At 31.7% G+C, this 19251-nt stretch overlaps 1 protein-coding gene across 1 annotated transcript in view; it reads right to left on the reverse strand.

The window, feature by feature from the left end:
• Positions 1-19251, reverse strand: part of LOC119476732 (titin-like) — a 65628-nt gene that overhangs the window by 4588 nt on the left and 41789 nt on the right. Inside the window, exons 15-16 of the mRNA XM_037750207.1 lie at positions 16580-16799; positions 13800-14007 (exon numbers count right to left, since the gene is read on the reverse strand). Of these exons, the coding sequence (XP_037606135.1) occupies positions 13800-14007; positions 16580-16799 (428 nt within the window). The remainder of the gene's footprint in view (positions 1-13799; positions 14008-16579; positions 16800-19251) is intronic.

Below are 19251 nucleotides of genomic sequence, written 5' to 3' on the forward strand. Positions count from 1 at the left end.
AGTAGTTTAAATGAGCTCCACCTGTACCAGCTGCAACATTAAAGTGATGAACATCAATAATTATAATATATATTATTCTGCAATGGGCCATTCTGCATGATGATGATACTTCTGGTTCTTTAAGTACAGTTTGATGCTAATATTTTCTACTTTTCTAAAGTATCATTTTGAATGCAGGACTTTTATTTGTAACAGAGTATTTCTACAGTGTGGTATTAGTACTTGCATCGGAGCTCACAGAGGTGTTCATGATTTAACCGTTCTCCTCGGTAGTTTCAGCAACATCTCGTTACTGACCGGCGGCTAAATGGAAATTCAGAAAATGAGATTCCTCCTCCGTCTCTGAGAGAGCAACAGGCCTGATAAAGATAAAGATAACAAGAATGTGACCTAAAAATATCTCTCAGATGATGGGAAATTAATGTTTCAATAGAAAACTCTCCGAGGTGCTCGGTGTCAGGAGCCGACGAGCCGACAGTCTAACGGGGCTGAAATTAGATTTTCCGTGCAGCAGAAAAAAGGCAGCGACTGTGAGCCGGTAGTTAATGAAAGAAACGCTTCCTATCCATTAAAAACCTACTTAGCATTGATTTACAGTCTGTGTGAGAGTGGAGAGTAAACACAGAAGATAAAGGAAAGAACAAAGAAAGTACAAACTGTACAAGAGCCCCAGTAACCTCATATTACAAACAACTAGTTTATTAGTTTCTCTGCTGAACTCTGAATGTGTTTAACTGAACTCAGAGTTAAATTTAGAGGCGGCACACAAAGTAAACAACAAGATACACGAGAACGTGGAAAGGCCATTTGAGGCAAAGAAGCGTTGTTGAGGTCGAAATGTTTCAACGTCAGCAAAATCTTTGTGATTATTTCAAATTTAGGGTTTGAAATACAGGAAGTATAAAAATATTGACCTTTTTAGTGCAACTGTCAATCAATTAAAATAGTTAATCGTGACAAATCGCACATTTTTTATGTGTTCAAAATGAACCTTAAAGGGAGTGGACAAATATGCTGCTTTATGTAAATGTATGTATATATTTATTATTCTAAATCAATTAACAACACAAAACAATGACAGATATTGTCCAGAAACCCTCACAGGTACTGCATTTAACATAAAACAATATGCTCCCATCATAACATGGCAAACTGCAGCCCAACAGGCAACAACAGCTGTCAGTGTGTCAGTGTGCTGACTTGACTATGACTTGCCCCAAACTGCATGTGATTATCATAAAGTGGGCATGTCTGTAAAGGGGAGACTCGTGGGTACCCATAGAACCCATTGACTTTTTTTCCAGACATTTTTCAGACATTTTTCAGACTATTTTTTTCAGACTTTATTTCTTTCGACATTTTTTTTTGACATTTTTCAGACTTTTTTTCGGACTTTTTTTTCAGACTTTTTTTTCAGACTTTTTTCAAACTTTTTTCAGACTTTATTTCTTCCGACATTTTTTTTTTTACATTTTTCAGACTTTTTTTCCAGACATTTTTCAGACATTTTTCAGACTTTTTTTTTCAGACTTTATTTCTTCCGACATTTTTTTTGACATTTTTCAGACTTTTTTTTCCAGACATTTTTCAGACTTTTTTTTTCTACCAACATTTCTTTCAGAATTTTTTCAGACTTTATTTCTTCCGACATTTGTTTTGACATTTTTCAGACTTTTTTTTGCGGACTTTTTTCGGACTTTTTTTCGGACTTTTTTCAGACTTTATTTCTTCCGACATTTTTTTTTTACATTTTTCAGACTTTTTTTCCAGACATTTTTCAGACTTTTTTTTCCAGACATTTTTCAGACATTTTTTTTCTACCAACATTTTTTTCAGAATTTTTTCAGACTTTATTTCTTCCGACATTTTTTTTGACATTTTCCTGACTTTTTTTCTGACTTTTTTTTCAGACTTTATTTCTTCCGACATTTTTTTTGACATTTTTCAGACTTTTTTTTTCCACCAACATTTTTTTCAGAATTTTTTCAGACTTTATTTCTTCCGACATTTTTTTTGACATTTTTCAGACTTTTTTTTCGGTCTTTTTTTTCAGAATGTTTTTTCAGACTTTTTTTCAGACTTTTTTCAGACTTTATTTCTTCCGACATTTTTTTTGACATTTTTCAGACTTTTTTTTTCCACCAACATTTTTTTCAGAATTTTTTCAGACTTTATTTCTTCCGACATTTTTTTTGACATTTTTCAGACTTTTTTTTCGGTCTTTTTTTTCAGAATGTTTTTTCAGACTTTTTTTCAGACTTTTTTCAGACTTTATTTCTTCCGACATTTTTTTTGACATTTTTCAGACTTTTCTTTCCAGACATTTTTCAGACTTTTTTTTTCTACCAACATTTTTTTCAGAATTTTTTCAGACTTTATTTCTTCCGACATTTTTTTTTTACATTTTTCAGACTTTTTTTTCCAGACATTTTTCAGACTTTTTTTTACTACCAACATTTTTTTCAGAATTTTTTCAGACTTTATTTCTTTCGACATTTTTTTTTGACATTTTTCAGACTTTTTTTCAGACTTTTTTTTTCCAGACATTTTTCAGACTTTTTTTTCCAGACATTTTTCAGACTTTTTTTTACTACCAACATTTTTTTCAGAATTTTTTCAGATTTTATTTCTTTCGACATTTTTCAGATTTTTTTTCGGACTTTTTTTCTGACTTTTTTTCAGACTTTTTTTCAGACTTTTTTTCAGACTTTATTTCTTCCGACATTTGTTTTGACATTTTTCAGACTTTTTTTTCCAGACATTTTTCAGACTTTCTTTTTCTACCAACATTTTTTCAGAATTTTTTCAAACTTTATTTCTTCCGACATTTTTTTTGACATTTTTCAGACTTTTTTTTTGGTCTTTTTTTTCAGAATTTTTTTTCAGACTTTTTTTCAGACTTTTTTCAGACTTTATTTCTTCCGACATTTTTTTTGACATTTTTCAGACTTTTTTTTCCAGACATTTTTCAGACTTTCTTTTTCTACCAACATTTTTTCAGAATTTTTTCAGACTTTATTTCTTCCGACATTTTTTTTGACATTTTTCAGACTTTCTTTTTCTACCAACATTTTTTCAGAATTTTTTCAGACTTTATTTCTTTTAACATTTTTCAGACTTTTTTTTCGGTCTTTTTTTCAGACTTTTTTTTCGGTCTTTTTTTCAGACTTTTTTCAGACTTTATTTCTTCCGACATTTTTTTTTGACATTTTTCAGACTTTTTTTCAGACTTTTTTTTCAGACTTTTTTTTTCCAGACATTTTTCAGACATTTTTTTCTACCAACATTTTTTTCAGAATTTTTTCAGACTTTATTTCTTCCGACATTTTTTTTGACATTTTCCTGACTTTTTTTCTGACTTTTTTTTCAGACTTTATTTCTTCCGACATTTTTTTTGACATTTTTCAGACTTTTTTTTTCCACCAACATTTTTTCAGAATTTTTTCAGACTTTATTTCTTCCGACATTTTTTTTGACATTTTCCTGACTTTTTTTCTGACTTTTTTTTCAGACTTTATTTCTTCCGACATTTTTTTTGACATTTTTCAGACTTTTTTTTCCACCAACATTTTTTCAGAATTTTTTCAGACTTTATTTCTTCCGACATTTTTTTTGACATTTTCCTGACTTTTTTTCTGACTTTTTTTTCAGACTTTATTTCTTCCGACATTTTTTTTGACATTTTTCAGACTTTTTTTTTCCACCAACATTTTTTTCAGAATTTTTTCAGACATTTTTCAGACTTTTTTTTCGGTCTTTTTTTTCAGAATGTTTTTTCAGACTTTTTTTCAGACTTTTTTCAGACTTTATTTCTTCCGACATTTTTTTTTGACATTTTTCAGACTTTTTTTTCCAGACATTTTTCAGACTTTCTTTTTCTACCAACATTTTTTCAGAATTTTTTCAGACTTTATTTCTTCCGACATTTTTTTTGACATTTTTCAGACTTTTTTTTCCAGACATTTTTCAGACTTTATTTTTCTACCAACATTTTTTCAGAATTTTTTCAGACTTTATTTCTTCCGACATTTTTTTTGACATTTTTCAGACTTTTCTTTCCAGACATTTTCAGACTTTTTTTTTCTACCAACATTTTTTTCAGAATTTTTTCAGACTTTATTTCTTCCGACATTTTTTTTTACATTTTTCAGACTTTTTTTTCCAGACATTTTTCAGACTTTTTTTTACTACCAACATTTTTTTCAGAATTTTTTCAGACTTTATTTCTTTCGACATTTTTTTTTGACATTTTTCAGACTTTTTTTCAGACTTTTTTTTCGGTCTTTTTTTCAGACTTTTTTTTTCCAGACATTTTTCAGACTTTTTTTTCCAGACATTTTTCAGACTTTTTTTTCCAGACATTTTTCAGACTTTTTTTTTCTACCAACATTTTTTCAGAATTTCTTCCGACATTTTTTTTTTTACATTTTTCAGACTTTTTTTTCAGACTTCTTTTCAGAATTTTTTTTCAGACTTTTTTCAGACTTATTTCAGACTTTATTTCTTCCGACATTTTTTTTGACATTTTTCAGACTTTTTTTTCCAGACATTTTTCAGACTTTTTTTTACTACCAACATTTTTTTCAGAATTTTTTCAGACTTTATTTCTTTCGACATTTTTCAGATTTTTTTTCAGACTTTTTTTCAGACTTTTTTCAGACTTTTTTCAGACTTTATTTCTTCCGACATTTTTTTTTGACATTTTTCAGACTTTTTTTTCCAGACATTTTTCAGACTTTCTTTTTCTACCAACATTTTTTCAGAATTTTTTCAGACTTTATTTCTTCCGACATTTTTTTTGACATTTTTCAGACTTTTCTTTCCAGACATTTTTCAGACTTTTTTTTCTACCAACATTTTTTTCAGAATTTTTTCAGACTTTATTTCTTCCGACATTTTTTTTTTACATTTTTCAGACTTTTTTTTCCAGACATTTTTCAGACTTTTTTTACTACCAACATTTTTTTCAGAATTTTTTCAGACTTTATTTCTTTCGACATTTTTTTTTTGACATTTTTCAGACTTTTTTTCAGACTTTTTTTTCGGTCTTTTTTTCAGACTTTTTTTTTCCAGACATTTTTCAGACTTTTTTTTCCAGACATTTTTCAGACTTTTTTTTTCTACCAACATTTTTCAGAATTTCTTCCGACATTTTTTTTTTTTACATTTTTCAGACTTTTTTTCAGACTTCTTTTCAGAATTTTTTTTCAGACTTTTTTTCAGACTTATTTCAGACTTTATTTCTTCCGACATTTTTTTTGACATTTTTCAGACTTTTTTTTCCAGACATTTTTCAGACTTTTTTTTACTACCAACATTTTTTTCAGAATTTTTTCAGACTTTATTTCTTTCGACATTTTTCAGATTTTTTTTCGGACTTTTTTTCAGACTTTTTTTCAGACTTTTTTCAGACTTTATTTCTTCCGACATTTGTTTTGACATTTTTCAGACTTTTTTTCTACCAACATTTTTTCAGAATTTTTTCAAACTTTATTTCTTCCGACATTTATTTTGACATTTTTCAGACTTTTTTTTCGGTCTTCTTTTCAGACTTTTTTTCGGTCTTTTTTTCAGACTTTTTTTTTCCAGACATTTTTCAGACTTTATTTCTTCCGACATTTTTTTTGACATTTTTCAGACTTTTTTTTCCAGACATTTTTCAGACTTTCTTTTTCTACCAACATTTTTTCAGAATTTTTTCAGGCTTTATTTCTTCCGACATTTTTTTTGACATTTTTCAGACTTTTTTTTCCAGACATTTTTCAGACTTTTTTTTCTACCAACATTTTTTCAGAATTTTTTCAGACTTTATTTCTTTTAACATTTTTCAGACTTTTTTTTCGGTCTTTTTTCAGCCTTTTTTTTTTTTTTTTTTTTCAAACTTTTTTCAGACTTTATTTCTTCCGACATTTTTTTTGACATTTTTCAGACTTTTTTTTCGGTCTTTTTTTTCAGAATGTTTTTTCAGACTTTTTTTCAGACTTTTTTCAGACTTTATTTCTTCCGACATTTTTTTTGACATTTTTCAGACTTTTCTTTCCAGACATTTTTCAGACTTTTTTTTTCTACCAACATTTTTTTCAGAATTTTTTCAGACTTTATTTCTTCCGACATTTTTTTTTTACATTTTTCAGACTTTTTTTTCCAGACATTTTTCAGACTTTTTTTTACTACCAACATTTTTTTCAGAATTTTTTCAGACTTTATTTCTTTCGACATTTTTTTTTGACATTTTTCAGACTTTTTTTCAGACTTTTTTTTTCCAGACATTTTTCAGACTTTTTTTTCCAGACATTTTTCAGACTTTTTTTTACTACCAACATTTTTTTCAGAATTTTTTCAGATTTTATTTCTTTCGACATTTTTCAGATTTTTTTTCGGACTTTTTTTCTGACTTTTTTTCAGACTTTTTTCAGACTTTTTTTCAGACTTTATTTCTTCCGACATTTGTTTTGACATTTTTCAGACTTTTTTTTCCAGACATTTTTCAGACTTTCTTTTTCTACCAACATTTTTTCAGAATTTTTTCAAACTTTATTTCTTCCGACATTTTTTTTGACATTTTTCAGACTTTTTTTTTGGTCTTTTTTTTCAGAATTTTTTTTCAGACTTTTTTTCAGACTTTTTTCAGACTTTATTTCTTCCGACATTTTTTTTTGACATTTTTCAGACTTTTTTTTCCAGACATTTTTCAGACTTTCTTTTTCTACCAACATTTTTTCAGAATTTTTTCAGACTTTATTTCTTCCGACATTTTTTTTGACATTTTTCAGACTTTTTTTTTCTACCAACATTTTTTCAGAATTTTTTCAGACTTTATTTCTTTTAACATTTTTCAGACTTTTTTTCGGTCTTTTTTTCAGACTTTTTTTTCGGTCTTTTTTTCAGACTTTTTTCAGACTTTATTTCTTCCGACATTTTTTTTTGACATTTTTCAGACTTTTTTTCAGACTTTTTTTTTAAGACTTTTTTTTTCCAGACATTTTTCAGACATTTTTTTTCTACCAACATTTTTTTCAGAATTTTTTCAGACTTTATTTCTTCCGACATTTTTTTTGACATTTTCCTGACTTTTTTTCTGACTTTTTTTTCAGACTTTATTTCTTCCGACATTTTTTTTGACATTTTTCAGACTTTTTTTTTCCACCAACATTTTTTCAGAATTTTTTCAGACTTTATTTCTTCCGACATTTTTTTTGACATTTTCCTGACTTTTTTTCTGACTTTTTTTTCAGACTTTATTTCTTCCGACATTTTTTTTGACATTTTTCAGACTTTTTTTTTCCACCAACATTTTTTCAGAATTTTTTCAGACTTTATTTCTTCCGACATTTTTTTTGACATTTTCCTGACTTTTTTTCTGACTTTTTTTTCAGACTTTATTTCTTCCGACATTTTTTTTGACATTTTTCAGACTTTTTTTTTCCACCAACATTTTTTCAGAATTTTTTCAGACTTTATTTCTTCCGACATTTTTTTTGACATTTTTCAGACTTTTTTTTCGGTCTTTTTTTTCAGAATGTTTTTTCAGACTTTTTTCAGACTTTTTTCAGACTTTATTTCTTCCGACATTTTTTTTTGACATTTTTCAGACTTTTTTTTCCAGACATTTTTCAGACTTTCTTTTTCTACCAACATTTTTTCAGAATTTTTTCAGACTTTATTTCTTCCGACATTTTTTTTGACATTTTTCAGACTTTTTTTTCCAGACATTTTTCAGACTTTCTTTTTCTACCAACATTTTTTCAGAATTTTTTCAGACTTTATTTCTTCCGACATTTTTTTTTGACATTTTTCAGACTTTTCTTTCCAGACATTTTTCAGACTTTTTTTTTCTACCAACATTTTTTTCAGAATTTTTTCAGACTTTATTTCTTCCGACATTTTTTTTTACATTTTTCAGACTTTTTTTTCCAGACATTTTTCAGACTTTTTTTTACTACCAACATTTTTTTCAGAATTTTTTCAGACTTTATTTCTTTCGACATTTTTTTTTTGACATTTTTCAGACTTTTTTTCAGACTTTTTTTTCGGTCTTTTTTTCAGACTTTTTTTTTCCAGACATTTTTCAGACTTTTTTTTCCAGACATTTTTCAGACTTTTTTTTTCTACCAACATTTTTTCAGAATTTCTTCCGACATTTTTTTTTTTTACATTTTTCAGACTTTTTTTTCAGACTTCTTTTCAGAATTTTTTTTCAGACTTTTTTTCAGACTTATTTCAGACTTTATTTCTTCCGACATTTTTTTTGACATTTTTCAGACTTTTTTTTCCAGACATTTTTCAGACTTTTTTTACTACCAACATTTTTTTCAGAATTTTTTCAGACTTTATTTCTTTCGACATTTTTCAGATTTTTTTTCGGACTTTTTTTCAGACTTTTTTTCAGACTTTTTTCAGACTTTATTTCTTCCGACATTTGTTTTGACATTTTTCAGACTTTTTTTCTACCAACATTTTTTCAGAATTTTTTCAAACTTTATTTCTTCCGACATTTATTTTGACATTTTTCAGACTTTTTTTTTCGGTCTTCTTTTCAGACTTTTTTTTCGGTCTTTTTTTCAGACTTTTTTTTTCCAGACATTTTTCAGACTTTATTTCTTCCGACATTTTTTTTGACATTTTTCAGACTTTTTTTTCCAGACATTTTTCAGACTTTCTTTTTCTACCAACATTTTTTCAGAATTTTTTCAGGCTTTATTTCTTCCGACATTTTTTTTGACATTTTTCAGACTTTTTTTTCCAGACATTTTTCAGACTTTTTTTTTCTACCAACATTTTTTCAGAATTTTTTCAGACTTTATTTCTTTTAACATTTTTCAGACTTTTTTTTCGGTCTTTTTTTCAGCCTTTTTTTTTTTTTTTTTTTTCAAACTTTTTTCAGACTTTATTTCTTCCGACATTTTTTTTTACATTTTTCAGACTTTTTTTTCCAGACATTTTTCAGACTTTTTTTTACTACCAACATTTTTTTCAGAATTTTTTCAGACTTTATTTCTTCCGACATTTTTTTTGACATTTTCCTGACTTTTTTTCTGACTTTTTTTTCAGACTTTATTTCTTCCGACATTTATTTTGACATTTTTCAGACTTTTTTTTCGGTCTTTTTTTCAGACTTTTTTTTCCAGACATTTTTCAGACTTTTTTTTACTATCAAAATTTTTTTCAGAATATTTTCAGACTTTATTTCTTTCGACATTTTTCGGACTTTTTTTCAGACTTTTTTTCAGACTTTTTTCAGACTTTATTTCTTCCGACATTTGTTTTGACATTTTTCAGACTTTTTTTTCCAGACATTTTTCAGACTTTTTTTCTACCAACATTTTTTCAGAATTTTTTTAAACTTTATTTCTTCCGACATTTATTTTGACATTTTTCAGACTTTTTTTTTCGGTCTTTTTTTCAGACTTTTTTTTCGGTCTTTTTTCAGACTTTTTTTTTCCAGACATTTTTCAGACTTTATTTCTTCCAACATTTTTTTTGACATTTTTCAGACTTTTTTTTCCAGATATTTTTCAGACTTTCTTTTTCTACCAACATTTTTTCAGAATTTTTTCAGACTTTATTTCTTTTAACATTTTTCAGACTTTTTTTTCGGTCTTTTTTCAGACTTTTTTTTCGGTCTTTTTTTCAGACTTTTTTCAGACTTTATTTCTTCCGACATTTTTTTTGACATTTTTCAGACTTTTTTTTCGGTCTTCTTTTCAGACTTTTTTTTCGGTCTTTTTTTCAGACTTTTTTTTTCCAGACATTTTTCAGACTTTATTTCTTCCGACATTTTTTTTGACATTTTTCAGACTTTTTTTTCCAGACATTTTTCAGACTTTCTTTTTCTACCAACATTTTTTCAGAATTTTTTCAGGCTTTATTTCTTCCGACATTTTTTTTGACATTTTTCAGACTTTTTTTTCCAGACATTTTTCAGACTTTTTTTTTCTACCAACATTTTTTCAGAATTTTTTCAGACTTTATTTCTTTTAACATTTTTCAGACTTTTTTTTCGGTCTTTTTTTCAGCCTTTTTTTTTTTTTTTTTTTTTCAAAATTTTTTAAGACTTTATTTCTTCCGACATTTTTTTTTACATTTTTCAGACTTTTTTTTCCAGACATTTTTCAGACTTTTTTTACTACCAACATTTTTTTCAGAATTTTTTCAGACTTTATTTCTTCCGACATTTTTTTTGACATTTTCCTGACTTTTTTTCTGACTTTTTTTTCAGACTTTATTTCTTCCGACATTTATTTTGACATTTTTCAGACTTTTTTTTCGGTCTTTTTTTCAGACTTTTTTTTCCAGACATTTTTCAGACTTTTTTTTACTATCAAAATTTTTTTCAGAATATTTTCAGACTTTATTTCTTTCGACATTTTTCGGACTTTTTTTCAGACTTTTTTTCAGACTTTTTTCAGACTTTATTTCTTCCGACATTTGTTTTGACATTTTTCAGACTTTTTTTTCCAGACATTTTTCAGACTTTTTTTCTACCAACATTTTTTCAGACTTTTTTTAAACTTTATTTCTTCCGACATTTATTTTGACATTTTTCAGACTTTTTTTTCGGTCTTTTTTTCAGACTTTTTTTTCGGTCTTTTTTTCAGACTTTTTTTTTCCAGACATTTTTCAGACTTTATTTCTTCCAACATTTTTTTTGACATTTTTCAGACTTTTTTTTCCAGATATTTTTCAGACTTTCTTTTTCTACCAACATTTTTTCAGAATTTTTTCAGACTTTATTTCTTTTAACATTTTTCAGACTTTTTTTTCGGTCTTTTTTTCAGACTTTTTTTTCGGTCTTTTTTTCAGACTTTTTTCAGACTTTATTTCTTCCGACATTTTTTTTGACATTTTTCAGACTTTTTTTTCCAGACATTTTTCAGACTTTTTTTTTCTACCAAAATTTTTTTCAGAATTTTTTCAGACATTTTTTTTTACATTTTTCAGACTTTTTTTTCCAGACATTTTTCAGACTTTTTTTTACTACCAACATTTTTTTCAGAATTTTTTCAGACTTTATTTCTTTCGACATTTTTTTTTGACATTTTTCAGACTTTTTTTCAGACTTTTTTTCAAACTTATTTCAGACTTTATTTCTTCCGACATTTTTTTTGACATTTTTCAGACTTTTTTTTCCAGACATTTTTCAGACTTTTTTTCCCAGACATTTTTCAGACTTTTTTTTACTACCAACATTTTTTTCAGAATATTTTCAGACTTTATTTCTTTCGACATTTTTCGGACTTTTTTTCAGACTTTTTTTCAGACTTTTTTCAGACTTTATTTCTTCCGACATTTGTTTTGACATTTTTCAGACTTTTTTTTCCAGACATTTTTCAGACTTTTTTTCTACCAACATTTTTTCAGAATTTTTTCAGACTTTATTTCTTCCGACATTTATTTTGACATTTTTCAGACTTTTTTTTCCAGACATTTTTCAGACTTTTTTTTACTACCAACATTTTTTTCAGAATTTTTTCAGACTTTATTTCTTTCGACATTTTTTTTTGACATTTTTCAGACTTTTTTTCAGACTTTTTTTTCGGGTTTTTTTCCAGACATTTTTCAGACTTTTTTTTCAGACTTTTTTTCAAACTTATTTCAGACTTTATTTCTTCCGACATTTTTTTTGACATTTTTCAGACTTTTTTTTCCAGACATTTTTCAGACTTTTTTTCCCAGACATTTTTCAGACTTTTTTTTACTACCAACATTTTTTTCAGAATATTTTCAGACTTTATTTCTTTCGACATTTTTCGGACTTTTTTTCAGACTTTTTTTCAGACTTTTTTCAGACTTTATTTCTTCCGACATTTGTTTTGACATTTTTCAGACTTTTTTTTCCAGACATTTTTCAGACTTTTTTTTTCTACCAACATTTTTTCAGAATTTTTTCAAACTTTATTTCTTCCGACATTTATTTTGACATTTTTCAGACTTTTTTTTCAGTCTTTTTTTCAGACTTTTTTTTTCCAGACATTTTTCAGACTTTTTTTTCCAGACATTTTTCAGACTTTTTTTTTCTACCAACATTTTTTTCAGAATTTTTTCAGACTTTATTTCTTCTGACATTTTTTTTTTTTTACATTTTTCAGACTTTTTTTTCGGTCTTTTTTTCAGAATTTTCTTTCAGACTTTCTTTCAGACTTCTTTTCGGACTTTATTTCTTCCGTCATTTTTTTTTACATTTTTCAGACTTTTTTTCTGACTTTTTTTCAGACTTTTTTTCAGACTTTTTTCAGTAATTTTTTCAGACTTTATTTCTTCCGACATTTTGTTGATATTTTTCGGACATTGTTTTCGGACTTTTTTTCAGACTTTTTTTTCAGACTTTTTTTCAGACTTTAGTTGTTCCGACATTTTTTTTTTACATTTTTCAGACTTTTTTTTCTACCAACATTTTTTTCAGAATTTTTTCAGACTTTATTTCTTCCGTCATTGTTTTTTACATTTTTCATACTTTTTTTTTAGACTTTTTTTTCAGACTTTTTTTCAGACTTTTTTCAGACTATATTTCTTCCGACATTTTTTTTTTGACATTTTTCAGACTTTTTTTTCCAGGTATTTTTCAGACTTTTTTTTCAGACTTTTTTTACAGACTTTTTTTTCAGACTTTATTTCTTCCGACATTTTTTTTTACTTTTTTCAGACTTTTTTTTCCAGACATCTTTCAGACTATTTTGTCAGACATTTTTTCTTCCAACATTTTTTTCAGAATTTTTTTCAGAATTTATTTCTTCCGACATTTGTTTTGGACATTTTTCAAACATTTTTATTTACATTCACACATCTGGAGGTCAGAGGTCAACGGACCCCTTTGAAAATGGACATGACAGTTTTTCCTCGCCAAAATTTAGCGTAAGTTTGGAGCGTTATTTAACCTCCTTCATGACAAGCTGGTATGACATGGTTGGTACCGATGGATTCATCAGGTTCTTTCTAGTTTCATATGATACCAGTATCTTCGTAAAACTGAGCGCGCTACAACCTAAAAAAAACAAGTTGCTTTGATGTGTTAAAGAAATTAATAGCATTAAAACAAATTTGCGTTAACGCGTTATTATCGTGTTAATTTTGACACCCTCATTAAAATACACGGACTGCCAGTTTATGACCTTGTGTTGCTGAAATGTCAGTTATTAAGAAGTTAAGAAAAGCAGCCCGGTTTGACAGCCGTACATTTCTTTTATTTATCCAAGTGGTTGTAAAAAAGTTTCATTCACACATGTTAACGCAGAGTTTTCTCCAATCACAGAGGACCGTCTGATGAAAACGCCTGAAGCAAGATATCTCGTCAAACTTCTGATGAAAAAAACTTTCTTCAACTAATCCTAGTCGCCAGAGAAAGATTCAAAAGGATTTTTGTGACTCGCCAACTTTTCCTGCAGTTAAATCAACATCCCGACAAGTTAGTACGACATGGTTGGTACCAATGGATTTATTAGGTTTTTATAGTTCCATATGCTACCAGTATCTTCAGAAATTAGTGGTGTTAAAACGAATTTGCATTAACGCGTTATTATCGCGTTAACTTTGACAGTCCTAGACAACAAGCTGAAAGATGCTAAAATACAGAGCAGGGCTGAGAGGAGTTGCTCAGTCAGGTGATACTTGATTAATGCAGCTCAAATGTGGATGTTGAATGAGGGTAAGACAAACCTTTTCTTGCCTATTGAGGTTGATGTGTTTCTGTTATTAGCTCTGGTTGGAGGAGACGTTTTCTCCTGTGTCTGTTGTCGGAGCAACGTCACGTCGTACTGAATCCAAACCCATCATCCTAGCGAGCTCTGAGTGTAGTTATTTACCTGCACACGGCTCCGTGTCCGGGCACGATGTGACAGTCTCCTCCTCGGCAGTAGTCGGGCTGCAGGACGCACAGACTCTGGCAGGGCAGGCCGTCCACCGACAGGAAGCCCGGCTCACACTGACACTGAGCCTCCTTCGTCCGGCCGCTCACCACGCAGCGAGAAAACTCATCGCAGGCCAGGAACTTACAGGCGTCGGCCTGATCGGCTGTGAGGAGAAGAAGAAGAAGATTAGTATTCATGCAGTGTGTTCCTCCTCCTCCTCCGCCGTGACCACCTCCTCTCTCCAGGAGGTGCTGAGGAGGGTTTGATTTTAATGAGGTCTTCAGCTTCTGGATTTAGCCTCCGGCGTGGACGGCTTCCGAGACTAAACGTCAGGTACACTCTGAGGAAATTAGCATGGTTGGACGGTTTCACGGATGAAATGTACGCCGTGTGATGCCACGGTGTGTCTTCTGTGTGACTGTAAATCACACATACATCCACATGTATGCACATTACGGGTGAACCCTGAATAGTCGACTATTCCATCTCACAATCGAATCGACTCTCTCTCTCTCTCTCTCACTCGCTCTCTTCTTTGCCGTCTCCTCCTGATGAGGCGGCTGTCTGGCTTCTGCTGCACCGAGGAGCCGTACCGCAGCACGCCGCCCACAGCGCACCGGAGGACGGATAGACATGTTGCCAAGGTTCGCCGTTTTGGGACGTTTTAGAGGTGCACCGACCACCAGCACCGCTCGCCCTGTCCTCAGCTCCAGCACCGACACCGACGCCGCACCGGGCTGCACTGAGATTCGTTTATTTCTCTAACGGCATTTTTCTCTGGTTTTCTTTTGGGCTGAAAGTTGTGCTACCCGTCGTTCGGACCTGTTAGAGGCCCACAAACAGTGTGGCTAATCAACTTAGTCAGGAAATTACTCAAATAAATATGAAATATAGAAATGCCAAAATCCACTGAAGGGGGGTTTTAAATAGACGAGGATCAACGAGCAAAAAAACAAACATGATTCGCCGATAGGTACGGCATGACCAATCAGATTCAACCATGTAAATTCTCCATCTGAGATACCCCTAATGTACTCTATATCTATTCAAATGTATTGTATGTTGCTACCTACCGCATGACTTTGATATTACTACATTTCTATGAAGCATGAGGTGTGCATGGCCGGGTGCATATTACAGCACGGAGTGTATTTTATCACCAGCGGCTGATTGTCTCAGCAAAAACACGATCCCCAGTCCGCCGCCTGCGAGGCGAAAGATGTTGCAGCAGCACTTCTCATCTTCATTATTATTATTCCTGCCCTGTAATGTTCTGAACAATCCCACTGTGTATTGATGGATTTGACATATAGACCTAATTACTGAGTCTATCTGAATGTGTTTGTGATCTCTGCTCTCTGCCTGCGTCTCCTCTGTGGAGAATATTACAATATAAAGCTTATATGAGAGTATGAGAGGCATATAAAGAAGCAGCACTGATACGACAATGGGACTTATTATGAGACGCCGGTTTGTGTTTTATCACACGCATAAAAAAAACACATCATAAGGAACATTCACCGCTAACGCCAACAAACGACCAGCCTGCACCGTGACTCAGACTCCAACACAAACTCAACACAAACTCCACGGAAGCACAAAAACACAACTAAGTTCTATCTGGTGAAGCCCGTCTGGCAAAACAGGAATGTGACCGACGTCGGGGGACGACTAGGATCAACATCGGCACGGCCTTCGATTCATGGAAGGACCTTTGTTTGGTTTAACCCAGGGCTCAGCAACCTTTACTATCAAAAGAGACGGACAGTCTGTCTGGAGCCGCAAAACATCTGATCATTGTGATGAAGGTAACACAGTTTATAGTCTAAGTATATAGTATATCAGTCTAATGCAGTGAGGGCCAAAGAGACAATGTACTACGGAGTATTAGGGCCACACTGAGGGAAAAAACATCTGAGATTTACAGAATAAAGTCAGAATATTACGAGAAAAAAAAGTCGTAATATTACGAGAATAAAGTCATAACTTAACGAGAAAAAAAGTCGTAATATTACAAAAATGAAATCATAACTTTACGAGAAAAAAAGTCGTAATGTTACGAGAATAAAATCATAACTTTACGAGAAAAAAAGTCGTAACATTACGAGAATAAAGTCATACCTTAACGAGAATAAAGTCATAATATTATGAGAATAAAATCATAACTTTACGAGAAAAAAAGTCGTAATGTTACGAAAATAAAGTCATAACTTTACGAGAAAGAGTTGGAATATTACGAGAATAAAGTCATAACTTAACAAGAAAAAAAGAAAATAACACGTAAAATTACTGATTTATAATATTACGACTTTTTTCTCGAAAAACCTATGACTTTATTCTTGCAATATTATGACTTTATTATTGAAATCTCAGATTTTTTTTTTCTTCTCAATGTGGCCCTCATACTCCGTCGTACCGTCGTACCATAGACCTACAACAATGATAAATAAAAATGAAAATGTAAACAAAGAACAGTTATTCGTTTCCATTGTTAAAACTCCACAGGGAGCCACTGGAGAGGAGCTAAAGAGACTGCAGGTTGCAGACCCCTGCTTTCAGGTATATTTTGAACAGATAAATTAAATATTAAAATTGATTGACAGCCGTAAAAAAAGATGTAATCTGAACAAAATGATTCATTGTGATAAAGTTTCATATTCAGGCCATCCAGAAGTTTTTATGATTATTGCATTGCTGTAAATACTGTGATTTATTATAATCACGTGTAAATGTACCTGGTTCAACGTCCAGAGAGTGGGTGTCGATCTGGATGTGCAGGTTGTTGAAGGCGGTGGAGCAGAACTCCTCCAGGACGCAGTGGACGGCCTCGGTGATGTTGTACGGCACCGATTTGGCAAACTGCATCTTGCTGTTGACGACCACGCTGCCCTTCCTGAAGTTCAGAATCTCCAGCTTCTTGAAGCCCGTCAGGTTGGCCTGCAGGAACGGCATCAGCTGGAGGCGAGGAAGGAAGGAAGCAGACAAGAAACCATCACTTTGGAGTTATGTCTGTCATTTAACAGACAGAATCCTGAACGTCTCTGAGACAGCGCAGCAGACCGAGTATCCCTCAGAGGAAAGAAGCTGTTTGACAGATAATTTGATATTAATGACCAAGTGTTTGGTTCCATTTATCAAAATCGCCTCATCTGTTATACATGAGAAGCTGCAGAGCTCATTCACACGAGGAAGACATTAGGAGGAAAATGACACCGTTTTCTAGAAATTACAGATTCACTGCAAAAACTAAACTGCTGCATTGAGACAAACAAAAACATGTAAATGCAGTTTTCGGGGCGATTAAACTACTTCTACTTCATCTCTTTTGTCTAAACCGGGTGGAGTCGTACACAACTTGCTGCTTCCCCTGTTAGGTGACTAGAGACCTAGAGCATTCAGAGGATGGATGGATCAAACTAGAGACCTAGAGCATTCAGAGGATGGATGGATCAAACTAGAGACCTAGAGCATTCAGAGGATGGATGGATCAAACTAGAGACCTAGAGCATTCAGAGGATGAATGGATCAAACTAGAGACCTAGAGCATTCAGAGGATGGATGGATCAAACTAGAGACCTAGAGCATTCAGAGGATGGATGGATCAGACTAGAGACCTAGAGCATTCAGAGGATGAATGGATCAAACTAGAGACCTGGAGCATTCAGAGGATGAATGGATCAAACTAGAGACCTAGAGCATTCAGAGGATGAATGGATCAAACTAGAGACCTGGAGCATTCAGAGGATGAATGGATCAAACTAGAGACCTAGAGCATTCAGAGGATGAATGGATCAAACTAGAGACCTAGAGCATTCAGAGGATGAATGGATCAAACTAGAGACCTAGAGCATTCAGAGGATGAATGGATCAAACTAGAGACCTAGAGCATTCAGAGGATGAATGGATCAAACTAGAGACCTAGAGCATTCAGAGGATGCGGGTCTGTTGTGGGTCTCGTAGGGATAAACCAGAGGACACGTACCTCCACCAAAACTACACAATCCATTACATTTGTTATTTTAATAATGGAAAAGTGTTCATGTATCACATTAATGGAGGCAGGGTAAAACATAACTGCTGTCTCGGTGATATAGGGAATGTTTACACAAACATAATGGTGAGTTTTTATGTTTTTAAATGACGTATAGTTTGTAAAGACGGAGTGAGGATTCAGACGTCAGGCAGCTGCATATCTGGGGGTTAAATCTCGTTAAATTCTAATTCATCAATAGTTTCTCCGACACTTCACAAATGTTTATAGTCATCTTTACACGGAGGCAGCAATAGGAAATGTATTTGTTTATAGCTGCCGTCTGTGTGCGTGTCTTGAAATGATAAATACATTTATAAGCAGTACCGGCGGCGACTGCCACTGATGTGATTATGTTGTTTACTGAGGAGATGCAGTTAAGCAGCGCCGGCGCTCGCTGAGACGACTAACGGCGGCTTCACTTTGTTTCACTCATCACTTTTTCTATCGCTTATTTCTCCTGTCATCAAGGTCGAGTCTTCACCTCAAGAACTAGACGCCGCATCAGCGTATTATTTAGCATCGTTCAAAATTCAGTTAAACTCTCCAGAAAACGCCCGCCGCTGCGTTGCTGCACGGCAAAACACAATTAAACAGAAACACTCCACAGTTTGGTTTCTCTAATTCCCATATGGCCGTACGTAATTACCTCTATTGATGCAGTCAACCAAACTGTTGGGCGACATGAATAGTGAAATCTATTCAGAAAATATGGGTCTCTTAAGGATTTAGAGCACTTTATATTCTATTCATGTGATAATTAATGTGTGTTTCAGCGTTTTAATTCATTTTTCACTGCAGTCAGCGATAAACAGCAGCACACCCGACGTCACACAGAGAGAGAGAGAGAGAGAGAGAGAGAGAGAGAGAGAGAGAGAGAGAGAGAGAGAGAGAGAGAGAGAGAGAGAGAGAGAGCAGGTGACTGAAACAATACTAGCTGGATTCTTCAGGTGAAACAGACAAATAAACAGTCCTAGTGCTCATAAGCAAGGCATCACACCTGTCACCTGCATCGGTTGAGAGGCTGAGCAGAGATTTGTTGGGTGGCAAAGTGACATTTATCGAGCTCGTTAGCTCGGTTGCAAACGGAACAATGATCACTAAAACCACTAGAATAAATAAATGAATGAATGAATGAATGAATGAATAAATAAATAAATAAATAAATAAATAAATAAATAAAATAAGGCACAGTTAAAGAAATCAATCAAATTGAAATAATAAATCACAGAATTCTCTTCCTTGTTACTGAAAGTTCTTTATCAAAGGTATAATGCTACTACTACTGCTATTATTCTTAATAATAATAATAATAATAATAATAATAATAATAAAAATAAAAAATAAAAATAAAATAAAAATAATAAATAAATAAAT

Source organism: Sebastes umbrosus, chromosome 18 (assembly GCF_015220745.1).
Source record: "Sebastes umbrosus isolate fSebUmb1 chromosome 18, fSebUmb1.pri, whole genome shotgun sequence".
In the NCBI taxonomy this organism is placed as follows: domain Eukaryota; kingdom Metazoa; phylum Chordata; class Actinopteri; order Perciformes; family Sebastidae; genus Sebastes; species Sebastes umbrosus.